Consider the following 15,461-nt stretch of genomic DNA (forward strand, 5'->3'; position numbering starts at 1 on the left):
ACATATTGTCAGAATATTATGTCACAGTTCCAACGTGCTTCTCTGTCTTCAAAATCAGAACTAGTGTGTTTCTCTTTCCTCATTAATCAGCCCATAAGGAATTATGACGTCAATTTAAGATTAGTCCGTTTTAATCCAGAGCTGGAATAAGCAAGGCTGTCTTTCAAAAATACTACTCATCCTTTTCCTTAATAGCATACTTCACATGAAGTTTCCAGAATGTTTTTGGATCCAATTGTTAGGCCAATCTTCAAAATCCTTCTTAGAAAATTTTTCAAAGCAACAATATATTGCAGAATGGAGGAAGGATTTCGTACATGACAATGACGCAACTCCTACTCCAAATGTTCTCACCAAGCTAGGAAATTTTACAATGGTCGATGATATCAGTGAATACTCCAGATACTCAGTGCTGAGAAGTAAATGTCTCCACTCTAAAAATGGCAAATAGTTCATGCATGATTACAGAATAAAACAGTTAAGATAACGAAAAAATGCAAAGAGCATAAAAGAGTGGATCTTCTAATCCCTCATTATCCTGAAGTTGAAGAGAGATGGCTCCTACATCATTTTCCTAAAGCATCAGTTAGCACTATGAATCATTTCTTATGACTTGCTTGTCTAATAACTAGTGCAGAAGTGAATACTTTTTTGGTGTTTGAAGGGAGATTTCATCATCATTATCCCACAAACATCTTTTCTTCAGATATTCCGTCTTCAGCATTTAAAGACATTTTACACAAGTAACCAGAATTTTTTTTACTGAATTGCCAATAAAACATGACAAGACAATCCCCCCAAACATTGATTTACATTGATGGAGGTAGGAGAGGGGCAATGCAAAACTACCTCAGACTTTACTGGATCCACAAACATATCTTTGGAATTCAAAATGAATCTCAAATACTCCACTTTATTAATTTTTTAACAGACATTTTAGCAGTTTACGTGTTATGGGGCTGCTTCTTAATCATTGTAATTCTTTAATCACATACTGATGCTCTTCCAAAGTTTTTGAATACTGTAAAACACCATCTAAGTAGACAATTACACTGATGATTAGCATGTCAGAAAATAATCCATTCATAAACTCTTGGAATATTGATGGAACATTGTTATATCCAAAGAGTATGACCCAGTAGTCATAATGACCCAATGGAATACAAAAAGCTGATCTTGCATTTGATGCAATGTAAATAATTGGTTACTCAGAAAACTGAGCCAGCCTAGAGGTGAACTGTACCATCAGGAAAACCAGACATTCCGTTAACTTATTGAGATCTCAGTCAAACATAGTCTTCAGCCTGCATTGGGGGTAACTTTAAGGATATTTGGGTGACCATCACCTGGAACAGAGCCACATTTTATTATGAAGACCTCCAATGCCACAATTTGTTGTTAATCGACATTTCTGAGTTTTGCCGTCTACTCCATTTGAAAAAGCCTGATTCAAATGCTGCTAGAGTCACAATCTCTAAATTGTGGGCTGTAGGGGTCCCTTTGAAAATTTAACTCTTGCCTTTGAAGACTGGATGATCTCTTTTGGGAGACATTATGCCAGACAGTGGTGGTCACACAAAGCTAGCGATGGCATCACAAATATACTGTCAATTTGAGGCAAAAACACAGAGGCAAAAAGGCTCCTGACAGAAGTTGTTGATGACAGTAGAACATGTGATAGAAGTAGAGTAGCAAATGCACTTTTGGGATTAGAGCTAAGAGCCGGTGTAAAGGCGTGGTGTGATAAACACTAAAATGGATTACATAAATCTATGGAGAAAAGATTATACAAAAATGGGCACAAATTCTCAGTGAGAAAAAAAGAATGTGATGGAACTATAAACCAGCTGGAAAATGTACCTGGAAGTGTTGAGACACAATGTCTGCTGAGTCACAGTGCTTTGTCATCATGATGACCCAAATGAAAAAATAAAATTACTATGATGGATTGAGCTAAGGCACTGGAATACATTGGAAGTCGACCATGATGGTTTGAGAAATATATGTACAGGCTCCACTCTCAAACATGGCGCTATCTTGAATTTACCAAGTCCTTATGTATGGTGTTACATTCCTAGTCGCCTCTCCCTCTAACACGAACAAGAAAATGCTGGCAACCGTCAATCAGAACCAAAGACCTGATGCATCACACCACCAATGCACCTCCGCAGCACACCTGAGACCTGCAGAGGCTGTGCCCAGATCTCCCCATTCCTGCATGGGAAGCAGCGCCACAGACTGATAGAAGTCTTATGCCACCTAATTGAAGCCCAGATACTTATAAAAACACAGGGAAAACAGAAAATCAAATATTTCCGTTCATTGAATGGAAAAGTTAATTTACTACCACTGGTTCAAGCACAATCACTGAACAAAAGAACAAAATTCCAAACTCTCTTAAACAAACATGAGAACTTGGCAAAATAACTCCTCTTGGTATATTACAAACCTACAGGCATTTCAGCTTCATCATCCAAGGTGACCCCAAACCACCAATTAGCAGTGACATCATGTCACACTGACACTTCAGAGTTAATATTGAATATCCATAAGTAAACATCACTACCATAAGATCACAAACCAGATGCCATCATATGGAAAACTTTACCACAGATTGCCATAAGACAAAGGTAAGATGTCATGACTCCAAGACTCACAAATTAAATATTTGTTAGAATTCCTTTGACTGACATGGAGAACCAATGTAAGATTGTCTTCAGTTTGAAACATATCCCCTTTTACAAAAATGAAGTGGGTGCTAGAGATTACCAGAGTAGAATATTAGGATGCCACATTCACTGGTTACCTGCTAATGTTGACTCATTTCTCTGGCTAGCACACCAAGCACATAAAGTAATAATTTAGAAGACAATCACATCAGTACTATACACTGTATTGGTGCCACGAGGCAGTGGAGCTTGAAAACTTTGAATAAGGATTTTGATGTCTAAATTTCCCATAGACTGTGCCACGGTGGAGGGGCAGTGTGTGTGTGTGTTTGTGTAACTGTGTGTGTATTTGTATGTGTATTTGTCTCTTCATCAATCTGTATATTTCAAATTAATTTAGGAATGGCAATGGAGCTCTGGTGCCAAGCATTCTGCTTGCTATCACATCCTATTTTGGTTCGGCCCACTTACTAAGCCTTCATACATCCAGACTCAAAAGAACTGTAGGAGCAGATGGTAGCCTCATTTTACTCCTAAACTTTTTCATCTAACATGCCACTTACCCTACGAGCTCCAAAATGCTGTGCCAGCCGTGCAGGATGTTAATGTGATGCTAGTCATACACAACTGCCCCATTTACCTGGAAGTGCAAAATACAGTGATTTGGTCCTCACACTTGGCATATTCCACCGCACAGGACTCAATATGTTAACTCCCTATTGAAGATATAAGTATATGCATTTCTAACATTTCCCTCTTTGTTCCCATACAATAGCTCAACATTTCCTGGTCAGTGGTTAAGCCCAATATTACAGCTTAGGTCTAAGGTACCACCAGCTACAACATTACCACAAGAAGCAATGACACATGAAGTAGAACAGTGGTAGGGTGTGGGATCTTTGTATGGGCTGCAGGTGTTGATGAGCAGGAAGACAAGCATGATGTGTCTATAATTAATTGGGCCAATGAAGCTGATGACCATTTGCAGTTAATTGAGTTTCAGGTGTGGGTAGGGTATGAGTAGGACACAAATACCACTAATTTAACGGTTAATTGTGCACAATGTTTGCGGAGGGAGACCATGGCACAGCAGGACAAGAATAGGACCCAGAGTTTGAAGAGCTAGAGGTAAATCAGTGGAAACCAATGGACTTAGCCAGGCTGAGATTCACTATGATGTTGCACATAGTAAGAGTGCATAATGCCATTTCCTTATGATAGTTAATTTTACATGACTGGCATGAGTCGTAAAGGAACTGAATGCAGCTGTAGTGGGCAGTCTTGCAGGGTTTTCAGTGTGTAATTGAAAAAAATCAGCCTGATGGGCAGTCAGGGTTTGCAAATATGAAGTTAATCCATACGGTGTTAGGAGCTCAATGTCATTGTTCAAGGACATTTGTGATGCTTTGCATTCTCAGCAAGTTTGTTCCAGCAGAAGGGGCTAAAGGCCCGAATGGGCATATATGTTTGTTGGAGGCACAATGTGTAAGGTAATGTGCAATTAAACAATGTGCAGGCCTCACCAACTGCTAGCATCACTGGTATCTGCAACAGTGTCTGCTCCTCTTGGTTTATGCTATGCGTGCTACTGGCCTGTCGTCAACCCGTGTGTGAATTACAAGGAGTGTTGCCATGCCCAGTGAGGTGGCTGTGGTGATTTGGATCCATGGCCCAACAATGCATGGCTGAGGTGAGCCATCCGTTGTCATTTCCATGAAACATTCTTCCATGGTCTCTTCCCTATCCTTAGGTTTTGTATTCCAATTGAAATCGCGCTTCAAGGATGTTTTTGCAGTTTGTCACCATCGATGTAGTCTGTGCTGTTTTCCCTTTGTAGAGAAAATGGTTGCTTTTGATTAAGCTGTGGAAGTAAATCCTATGGCTATTTTATTTTGTTTCGGTCATGCACTGGACCAGTGTAAGAAACGACAATGCTATTTTGGAAACGTAGGGACTCTTAATTGGCGTGGTCTGTTATTTGGCATGGTCGAGTATGTGTTTTATTGTATTTTTGATGTGTTTTGCTCATCATCAATAATTCTTTGCACCTGTCTCACTGTTTGCTATCTTTTATGTCTGGTTGTTGCCTATGCTATCTGCTCAGACTCTGTTGTTCTCTCTTCAGGGAAGACAAGAAAAGTGGCAATTAAAAAAGAAAAGTACAACAGACTGCAGGCAAATACAACAAGACAACAGATGGCCCATGAAATTAAACAGTATGTTAGGGGAATGCTGTCATGTGGGTGTACCTTCCCTACTCAATATGTAATTGCTATGCAAATTATCAAATATTAGAGCAAAGATAAGTGTTCTTTCAGGGATAAGCTAGACAGCTTGCCCTCCCAATGCCTTTTTCGTCTCATAACTCCCCAAAATTAATGACTGAATTGAACAAATGCAGTGTGCAATAATGCTGTGTGATCAGGGCTGCTGTGAATAAGAAATCTAGTCGGAAAACATGTTGCATTAGCTATTGAGGGTATCATGCTGTAATGTTGGAAAAGGTTGATAAACTGGATGCATTATTACTTTCTTGAACACACTAGAGACTCAAGAGGAAATACGCGTGTTTCCCCACTCATATCAATGCCACGGTTAATTGCGCGAATTCTGGCAGCCAGTCAGTCAGAAGACTGAGCTCTTTGTTCGGCTGCTTCTACTCTGGAGAAGGTAGGGATGAATCGCGGCCTGCATGCACCCCCACCTTTCGCTTCCATTTTGGCTCTGCTAATGAAATGTGAGCCAGGGCAAAGATGGGTATTTCTCTTGTTCATCGACACTGCTGCAGCGGGTGCACGGCTTACACGGATCAGACAAAAATCGCTCAGTTGGCAGTGTGATGCCACTGTGCTCTGTGCACATCACTGCTAATAGCCTGTCCTCACATTTGACCCTCATCACACTGCACCCTACACGAAGCGATTCAGGGTGCATTGACAATGTAAACTGCACTCACTGCACGTTTTCTGCCTTTACCATCCATTGTTGTTGGAGGTAAAATTTAATTTAATGATTCTGTGTAAAATAAATGCCTCAGACTTACCTAATTGTGCTCACAGAACTCATTAATAGATGTGACCAAGTGTTGTAAAATGTGAGAATCTGATGCTATGGACTCCTTAATTTGGGGAATGTCATAGGCCAGGAGGCACCGGATGGGTACATGTCCTGTGCCAGCTGTGTTACGGATAATAGAAAATTAAAATTGACTTACCTTAAGATAGTATTCACTAACCCTCTTGCCAGTCTGTTCCACTTATCCCCTTATACTGTTTACACAACCTACTGTTCCTCACTCATGTACCCTTATTACTGATCGCAGAGCTAAGAAGTTTGGATAAGATCACAATTAGGCACAACATTTTAGTGGTGTTTCTCCAAAATATGTCCATTCATTCCCAAAATAACTGTGGAGATTATAAATAAAAAATGAGAGAGGGACTCCTTGGTGATGAGCTCTAAAGTGGAAAGACTCAAGCCAAATGACCCTGTCCCAACCTCATAGTGTCAACATTTCCAGGTTTATATGGCACTGCAGCTCATATACCTCTTGTGTCTGCAGTCATGCATCTAAAGATGGCAAAGGAAGGGCAGTGCTATAACCATTGCAGGGGTTGTCATCTTCCGCAAGTATGTTGCGCTGTGGATATTCAATATATGCAATGGATTTTCTCACCACATTTGAGCTCAAATGCTTAGCATCAAGTGTGAAAATTTGAAGATGGGGTGGGACTAACAAAAAAAAGTGTAAAGATGCAGGTGACACTTTTATTTCTAAATATTGTTTGTATGGTCTGTGCTAGGTCAGCCCTCATACATAATATGGAGCAGCAGGCATTCCCACGAATAACTAGAATTTTGAAGGATTTGCGTGTATACTCCTGGAGTTGTATTAAAATTCTCAAAAATACCGAAATCTGCACAAGCCATATGTTTAAGTCTGAGATTGGTAGATATATGCATTTATTTGTGATTGAAGAGCAAGTTCCTTCTCTTGTCAGAATTTAGTGTTTTATGGTACCTACCCATATTTTATTTACTTTGTACATCAACTGCTCAATAAAAAATAAGGGGATTTAGAGGCAGTCTAGGTGTTTTCTTGGTAGATTGGAAATGAAGCCAAGTGTGCCATTATTAGGAATGCCTTATTTTAGAAATCTATTTTAATGGTACGCTATTCATGTTTTGATGACATGAACTATGACATTTCTTGTAAATTTGTCCCTGAAATCTCAATATACCACTTCTGCACTACATTGTTAAAATATCTCTTTTATGTATTTTTAAATTGTGCCTTTGGATAGTTTAGGTGTCAGACCATCTAAAGGCCTCTTTCTACCAGATTTATTATCCAAATGCCGTCTTTATGCTGCAGGGGGATATGGTGCTGATCTTAGATAAATAGAATGTAAATGTAAAAGTAAATGTAAATAGAATGATTTATTTAGATCAAAGAAATTAGCCATACTTTTAGCACTGAGACCAGCAGAGGGTCACGTTCATTAAGTGTGAACTGAAATCTGGAAAACAGAAAGCCAAAGTGGGTAGAATTGCCCGCTGCCCCATTAGGCAAACACAAAGGATCATTGTTAAGTGTGTAGTTTTTGCCAGGAGGAAAGTAAATCTGGTAATGCACATTATGGGCCCGGTTGTCTAAATTGTGAAATATACCCCTGGAACAAAGTAATTCATCCTATAAAATATTTTGAAAGTCGAAATCCCTCTGTCTATTTTATATAAGTATGTGAGCACATGATTAAGGGGGTCATTCCGGCCGTGAATGACGGAAGCACCGCCAACAGGCTGGCGGTGCTTCCTGGCCCATTCTGACCGCGGCAGTAAAGCCGCGGTCAGAAAACCGGGTCCGGCGGTTTCCCGCCGGATTTCCCCCGGCTGGGCGAATCCGCCAGGGCAGCGCTGCCCTGGGGATTCTGACCCCCTTCCCGACAGCCTGTTTCTGGCGGCTTTCACCGCTAGGAACAGGCTGGCGGGAACGGGTGTCCTGGGGCCCCTGGGGGCCCCTGCACTGCCCATGCCACTGGCATGGGCAGTGCAGGGGCCCCCTAACAGGGCCCCAGCATGCTTTTCACTGTCTACTTAGCAGACAGTGAAAAGCGCGACGGGTGCAACTGCACCTGTCGAACACCTGCAACACCGCCGGCTCCATTCAGAGCCGGCTTCTGTGTTGCAGGCCGCCTTCCCGCTGGGCCGGCGGGCGCTAACAATGTTAGCGCCCGCCGGCCCAGCGGGAAGGTCGGAATGGCCCCAGCGGTCTTTCGACCGCGGAGCGGCCATATGGCGGCGACCGCCGCCCGCCAGAGTAGGAATGAGGGCCTAAGTGTTTTGTTTTCATAATCCAGAACTGAATAAGGTATGCAAATGCATGCATCCTCTCTCCTCCCTAACCCCGTTGCAAAGAAACTGATAAAATAGCGTTTTCTCTGATATGCATTCATGCACAACCCCAACTATATTTATGACAATATGCAGGGATCCTAAATAAATATCTGTAAACATCCTAATAATTATAGACAGTCCACGTGCCTAGGCAATAGCGCGTGCCTGTAGTCTAGGACTCTGCTATGGATCAGACCACAGACGCTCATTGAGTTGCACATGTTTTAGTCCTGGGAATCTGTGCATGTTTACTAAAGGCATGCTAAAGTAAGCCAATAGAGTGTGCAGTGGGCACGGAGAAGAGCTTCTCACAGGACTGCTTAGTGATGGAGATAATAGAAATATACAAGATCACACAGTTGCAAGTCACATGACTGATGTCTTCCTGTGTCACTGAACAGCAGGCAGTAGATAAAAGTGTTCCTTCTTCCCAGGTAACAAGCATAATTCACTTGAACATGAGACTGCTCGCCTGAGTATTTCCCTGTCCCCGTGGGCTAATGAGTGTATTAGGTGATCATTGCGCCATGTTACCTCGCTTGTTAATTTGTTGTCAAAGAAAGCTACTTATCTGACAACACTAATTTAACCATCTGTTTATATTGGTCAGGGCCTGAGTCAAGCTTTAATTACTCATAAATTAAACAGTGCACAACAGGATTCTTTGAAACTATTAATTCCACTGCCACTCAGATTGATGTGCCTCGGTGTGATGACATTTTTCAATGAGCTTACATTTTAATACAAGTACTGCACTTATAATTAATTCCATTAATTATAGCACAGTTTTTTAGCCACAAAAGTTCACTTGTATGCCTTATGGAAATAGTAATCTATTAGTAGCGATGCATTATTTTATTTAGGTTCAAATCTGATTAGATGATCTCAAAGGTGAAGGGAGTAGTGTAACACGACTACCAGGTTTCTCCTATTCTCCTCTTCCAGAATAATGGTATCTACCTTCACCATCTGGAAGTATCACAATGTCAAATGGTCAGATATAATTAATCAGTGCTACAATGATCAATACAAGTTTTATTAGCTAAACCTTGCATCATGTAGACACTTCAAATACAAAACACATTCACAAAACCTCACAGCACTTACAAGCTATTGGCATCATCTTCTTAAAAACATCTACACCATTATACAGTATATGCTTTATCTAATTCGTAGCTGTATTTTGTACCATTTTGGCCAAAATTAGTTCCTACTCAGTGCAAGAAGGTTTTGATTGAGAAAGTCGAAGCTCAATTGATTCATACAGAACAAGTCAATACAGTGAACTCACATGAATTGAGGAAACAAGGACTGTATAAACAACAGTGTCAAATATAATTCTCTAAGGATTCTTAATGAATCACTTACTCAATCTATTAAATATAATCGGCACATGAACAAATTGTGTTTCAAGAGATACAGTCTCAACAAAGACATGGAGATTTCTGTTACTATACTATTTCATAATGGAATAGTAATAATTGAATTCAAATACGTTTTGATTTTGTGGATTTTTTGGATCATAAATGTATTTGTTGTAGACGTTGAAAGACCACTTTATTTGGCATGGAAAATTGTGCCGTACAAATTAAATTACTTTGACTATTGATACTTCACCCTTAGACATTGATGATGGACCATGAAGGCAAACGTTAAGAGAAAAAAAGATAGGAAAACTTTAACCATAACTTCATCTATGCTATTTCAATCTAGAAACATTTCACTGTTAGAGACGCATGTCTATTTGACAACAGTTTTAAACACAATATGAAGGAGTGGACATCAGTATAATTCAGGTAACTATTTTCTATCATTCCATTTGCAAGTGTTTGCAGTTAATGGCTAAACATTGACATTCAATTTTAATAAGTAACAGCTCTGCTTGTAACTGTTTTAAAGTTCATTTTGAATGGACATTTGTCCCTGTTGCAACTGTTTCATATGGAAGAGATGTGAAAGGCTCCAACTACTTAAAACTATTCTACATTGGACTTCAATAAAACAGTGTATGTTACCGATACAAGTGTGAACAGGCAGAGATGGCTCTTTTTTGAGTTAAAAATATCTGGGACCATCTCTAACTCTATTAAATGGGGGATGATAAATCACATCGTAGGGCCTTCTCACAGACAGAGGGCATATCAGTGGTTATTCGGCAGAGCTGCTCTTTAGTAGTTGAGTCAGAGGTCCCCAGCACTCCAACTTCAAATATTCTGAAACAAGTTACTTTCTTTCTACACAAGATTCTCCAAGGTGAGCTTGATCAAATATTCAACGCTTACTCCAGGATGTAGTACTAGATTCAAAGGCTAACTATAGCATGACAGGAATCTTTCACTTATCATATTCAATTTTCAGCCAGAGCTATTGTATTTAAAGGGAATGCATCTTTATTTACATGTAGAGAAAAGGGAGCAGGTGAGATCTAATAAGCAAAATAAATGCAACTGGTCTTAGTTTGGTCTCTGGGTGAAGAATGCATTGTAAAGTGTATGAAATAACACTCTGAAACCCATATCAATTTGAGTTTGTGGAGGATGATAAGCTATGGGTTGGAAATCACAAATCCATAGCTTTCTAAAAAACCTCTTTTACATAGCTCTTTACTATTAGCAATAGTTTTGATGTGTCAAGGTGACAGAGACACACTAACAGTAATGTATCAAATATATTATAATACATCTGCCCTTTGTTCAACATTCTCTATGGCCCAGGTTCAAAGGAGGACTTCTCAAAAAGCTTGAAGTATGGGCTTCAGTAGTGGAAAAGTTCACAACAAATTTCCAAAAATACTAAAAGCCACCTTCAAATGTGAACTTGAAAGTGCAATTCACTGTAATTCCCAAAAGCACAAGAAGGATGGTTTCTGGCCAGTAAAGAAGCTGATCTTAAAAACAAAGATCAGGTACTCAGTTCACAGAGCTGCTTGATGCCTAATGATTAATGACATTGTCCATAGGCACAGTTCAAGTGGACGAGTTCAAGGTTCATGTGGGTCCAAAATCAATGCTCCAACAGGGGAGATATTTGTGCTGGGAATGAAATAAGCATAAAAGTAGGGAACATAGACTACGTAGGGTACCAAACCTATAGGGTCTCCATCTCAAAACTAGACAGTCGTAGTCACAATATTTCATTAGGATGGCTCAGGGTGAACCAGGGAAAGGCCAACTGGCTGTCACCAACAACTTCAAGAGCAACTATTTAAAGTCCAACAACACTTTATATATTGATATTTGGGGAGCTGTATTTCTTAGAAGGATTTTTTAAAGTGTTCTACAATCAGGATGACTTGTTGCAGTGATGAAAGCTAATGTGAATTAAAAAGACAATGTGACGACCGCTTGGTTGAAGTCAGTCAAATTTTACACCCAACCTGGAAGAGCTATCATGGAAGCTTTCCAATATGTTTCAAAATAATTATTCATCGTAGTTAGCTGCCCTCTTTTAGACTGTTTCTATAGGCAAAGCTATTGAGCTCTTGGTGGTGTATGTCATCAGAGATCATTGTTCCTTCTAAAAAAGTCTAGTTATAATTTTAACTTTTTTTCTTTCATAAATGCCAATTCTAAAGTACATTTCTGAAACTTGGACAAGAGCCTTGCTAATACAATTCAAATCAACATATAGATGAGGGTGAATTTCTGGACGGTTGCATGACATCAGATAACATGAGTCCAGTAAGCTAAATTATCACACACACTTCCCAAATTAAGATACTGGCAGTCCTTCTCAATTTAAGTGCAAAGAAGACATTTGACTTGTCTGTGTGTCCTTTTCATATTCATACACAAAAAGATATTGTTTTATTTCAGACACATTGAAATGGCTCCAGCTTCACATAGATCTTGGTAAGGTCAAAATAAAAGGTATACCTTCCTGCACAAAATAATCTATGGTGCAAAGGTGTCTGCATTGGCGCTCTGCAGCTAATTTAGTGCTGGCGCAGGGTGAACACAGGGATGCGCCCTCTTCTAGTAAATATGGCACATCCCTGTGTTTTAGAAGTGATGCAGCGCCTCACTGCAAATGTTGGCGCAGCGGCCGCCCTGCACCACTTCTTGTAAATATGCCCCTTAGAACTTTAATCATTTGTAGATTTAGATCAACCGGATACCAACCAGTCACAGGAAGGGCAGCTCCCAACTAACTTAAATGAAATTCCTGGTAGTGCATCACAGATAACACTCAATGATTCTAGTGATAAGTTCTTCAGGAAGCACAATGGCTTGAGACATCAATGGCATAGATCTTGCTACATTTTACCCAGTACTGTCTAAGCTAATAAAGTGGCCTAATGTGATTAATAATATTTCTGCCTGCACACACATAGACAGCCTTTGTGGGTGTCTATGTTTACATTAATTGACACTTTATAGCCAGACACATATATTTGCCAATGCTTGTTAAAATTGGAATCTCAGAAGCTTAAGGTAATAATTTGTGTTTTATGAAGGTCTTGAGCAGGGTTGTATTTAATTGGCCATGACACAATCAAATAAACACATTTGCAAACTTTGCATGTTTATTTTCATATAAAAAGTGAAAAAATAATGTACTTACTCTCTGTCAATGACCAGACAAGTTACAGCTTCAGCAGCAATCACATTGGCAGTTCTGACATCTTCCCTAAAGCAAAAGATAAATAGCACGTGTTAAAGATGTCACAAATACAAAAGCAAACATGGACATTGTATTACTTTGTGTAATAGTGGATGTGAATTCTAACACAAGGTGCTCCACAAGTGAACGTTTTAGCAGGGGCCATAGCGATGTGTAATTGGTGAAACTGCTATAGTTGGTGTTAAAACAAGCCATAATGCTGTCAACAGACTCTAAATTAGCTTCATCTAAAATATGTTCTTTCTACACTACGTATAGGTTAACGTATATGTAGTCAAGAAACCATCAGGATCACCTATTTTCAACTTTGCCCCTCTTAATACATTTGTGGAATGGCAATCAAGTTGTATTCCACGTCTTAAAAAGATGATGTCCTCCCGCATAACACATTGACTGCTTTACTGAACTATATTTATGTCATAGTAAACATGTAACCAGTAGGTTGGTATGATGTGTGTACATCATAAGCACAAGTAATTAATTTCAAGTACAAGATCTGTACAAATTTCAGAGAAGGTGTCTGACAGAAGACTGTACAGATACCCTAGTGGTCAAGGACCTAAAGCCCTTCAAGAAGTGTAAGCAACTTTCTTCGGAACTCCTAAATGCATCTTGACTGTTGGAACAATTTCTTACAGTCCTCTGCTCATAAATTCCTATTTGATTTAATCTATTTTAGAGGGATTACAAACCACAGCCGAAATGAGATTAATTTACCCACTTTCACATATATAAACCAGGCCCACCTCGGAATGATAACTGTACGCTGACTTATTATGGTCACCACCAGTTATTCCTATCAATTAGGGAGCAGGAAAGTGAAAATGCTGTTCTACGAATCCACTCATCCCTCGACCCTAGCAGCAGATTGTATATTTCACTAACACAATCCATTTACACATAGAGAGCAGGCACCTGGAAGCTACCTGAAGCTAATTTGCCCTAAGCAAACATTACTGATATGCTCCTTTGATTTATTTGTGCCAAGTTTCTATGCACAAAGAATTTCCTATCACTAAGAATATGTTAAAACACATTTGTGCAGAGGCAAACCTTTTAGACTCTGACTAGTAACAAATGTAATCCTTATTTGTTGTAATATACTCCATGCTAGCCAGAAGATATTGGTAAAAAGCCTTGTCTTCCAGTTGAGACTTTCAGGCTTCACTGAAGGACAAGTGAAATAAAGAAGCTATTACTTAATGAGTGTAATAACATAAAAAAAAGACTCAGTATTAAAAATTCACATTATGTTTTTAACAAAAGCTAAACCTAAAGCGACATTGTCTAGCTGTCTGTATTGATTTGTTTCCCCACATGTGAACCACAATTCAACATGGATCTTTCCAAGTGTTGGTAAATACGGCGGAATTTTGATAGGTAATATATTATTTTTTATGAAGGGGAGAGTGGAAATACAAAATGAGATCTGAGAGAATGGATGGGTTTTGATACCTCTCTCTTGAAGTTAAATGGGATGCTTAGTGTTTATGCGCAGATAGATGTGTCATTCTACAGCATGGGAACTTGGTTCTTAACATGCTTACATCCTTGATACATGTATTTTGATCTTGAGACTTTACGTAAGGCGTGCAATAAGATTAAAACACATCTCATAAACTTGAACCTACCTATTCTTTTCCCAAGGCTATTCTAACAATTTTAGATCAAAGATGTGAGTGTCAGGACATTTATAGTAAATTTCTATGGAGATGAATTACAAATCTTACAATGACTACCAAAGAAAAGTACACTCATTATGCAGGAAAAGGTGTTTTATTTATTAATAAGTCACCCTAAAGTGTATCTTGTAAGCCAACTTGCATGATTTCTTAATATTTATAAAAATAAATTCAGCACACTTCTTGCTGCAAATAGTGTGCCTTTACATTGACTAAAAGTGCAAATGCTATTTTCACTGTGTAGGTTAGTTAGATTCTCTATGAACAAGCTTATGAGAAATTAAAACTGTTAACTTCTATCTTTAGGTGGAAAAATGTCGGAAAGGTAATTCAAGTGATTTTCTTTAGCTTTAAAAATCAAATTTTGTGGTGGAAGTAGAGAGATGATAGAAGAGTAATTTTTTTTTTTAAATGTACTCTATGCTCCCTGAACTAACACTGGTCTGGAACCAGTTTTGTACTCATCTCACCTTCAGAGGCCTAAGACACATTTATGGCAGACCTACCACACTTTCCTAAAGAGGGCAAAAACAAGATCTCTGGGCCCAGGAAGCCATTGGTTTTGACAACTACTGGCTACTTAACAATGATTACCCATATGAGAGGGGAACAGGAGCAGTTGTCAGAACAAAGGAAAACCTAAGTATTATGGGCCTGATTATGAGATCAGTGGATGGGATGACTTGTCTGCCGAACTTCCGATGGGGTGGTTGCCACCAAACTAGATACCTCCCTGAGGGCCCATTATGACTTTCCTGATGGGCTGATGAGCGGAAAACTGTGGCGGCAACATTGGTGCTGGCTCATAATCAAGCCGGCGGCAATGCTGCTGCCCACAGGGTGCTGGGCTGGGGGGAACACTGCACTTCCCATGCCAAGTGAAACCGCCATGAAAAGGTTGGCGGAGAGCCAGGTCATAATCAACAGGGTTGCGCTGAGTTCAGCGCCAACCTGGCTGATTCCGACTTGGACTGCTGTCAGAAGTTGTTTGGCGGTCTGACTGCCAAACACTTAATTTGGCTGTCTGACTTCCAAACACTTAATTTGGAGGTCTGACCGCCAAACACTTAATTTGGCGGTCGGACCACCA

The 15,461-nt window shown here is 39.6% G+C and overlaps 1 protein-coding gene across 2 annotated transcripts in view; it reads right to left on the minus strand.

The window, feature by feature from the left end:
• Window positions 1-15,461, minus strand: part of PRKG1 (protein kinase cGMP-dependent 1) — a 1,945,024-nt gene that overhangs the window by 211,960 nt on the left and 1,717,603 nt on the right. For both annotated transcript variants that reach the window (XM_069239875.1, XM_069239874.1), the window contains exon 8: window positions 12,630-12,695. In XM_069239875.1, the coding sequence (XP_069095976.1) occupies window positions 12,630-12,695 (66 nt within the window). The remainder of the gene's footprint in view (window positions 1-12,629; window positions 12,696-15,461) is intronic.

This window comes from Pleurodeles waltl, chromosome 6 (assembly GCF_031143425.1).
Source record: "Pleurodeles waltl isolate 20211129_DDA chromosome 6, aPleWal1.hap1.20221129, whole genome shotgun sequence".
Taxonomy (NCBI): Eukaryota; Metazoa; Chordata; class Amphibia; order Caudata; family Salamandridae; genus Pleurodeles; species Pleurodeles waltl.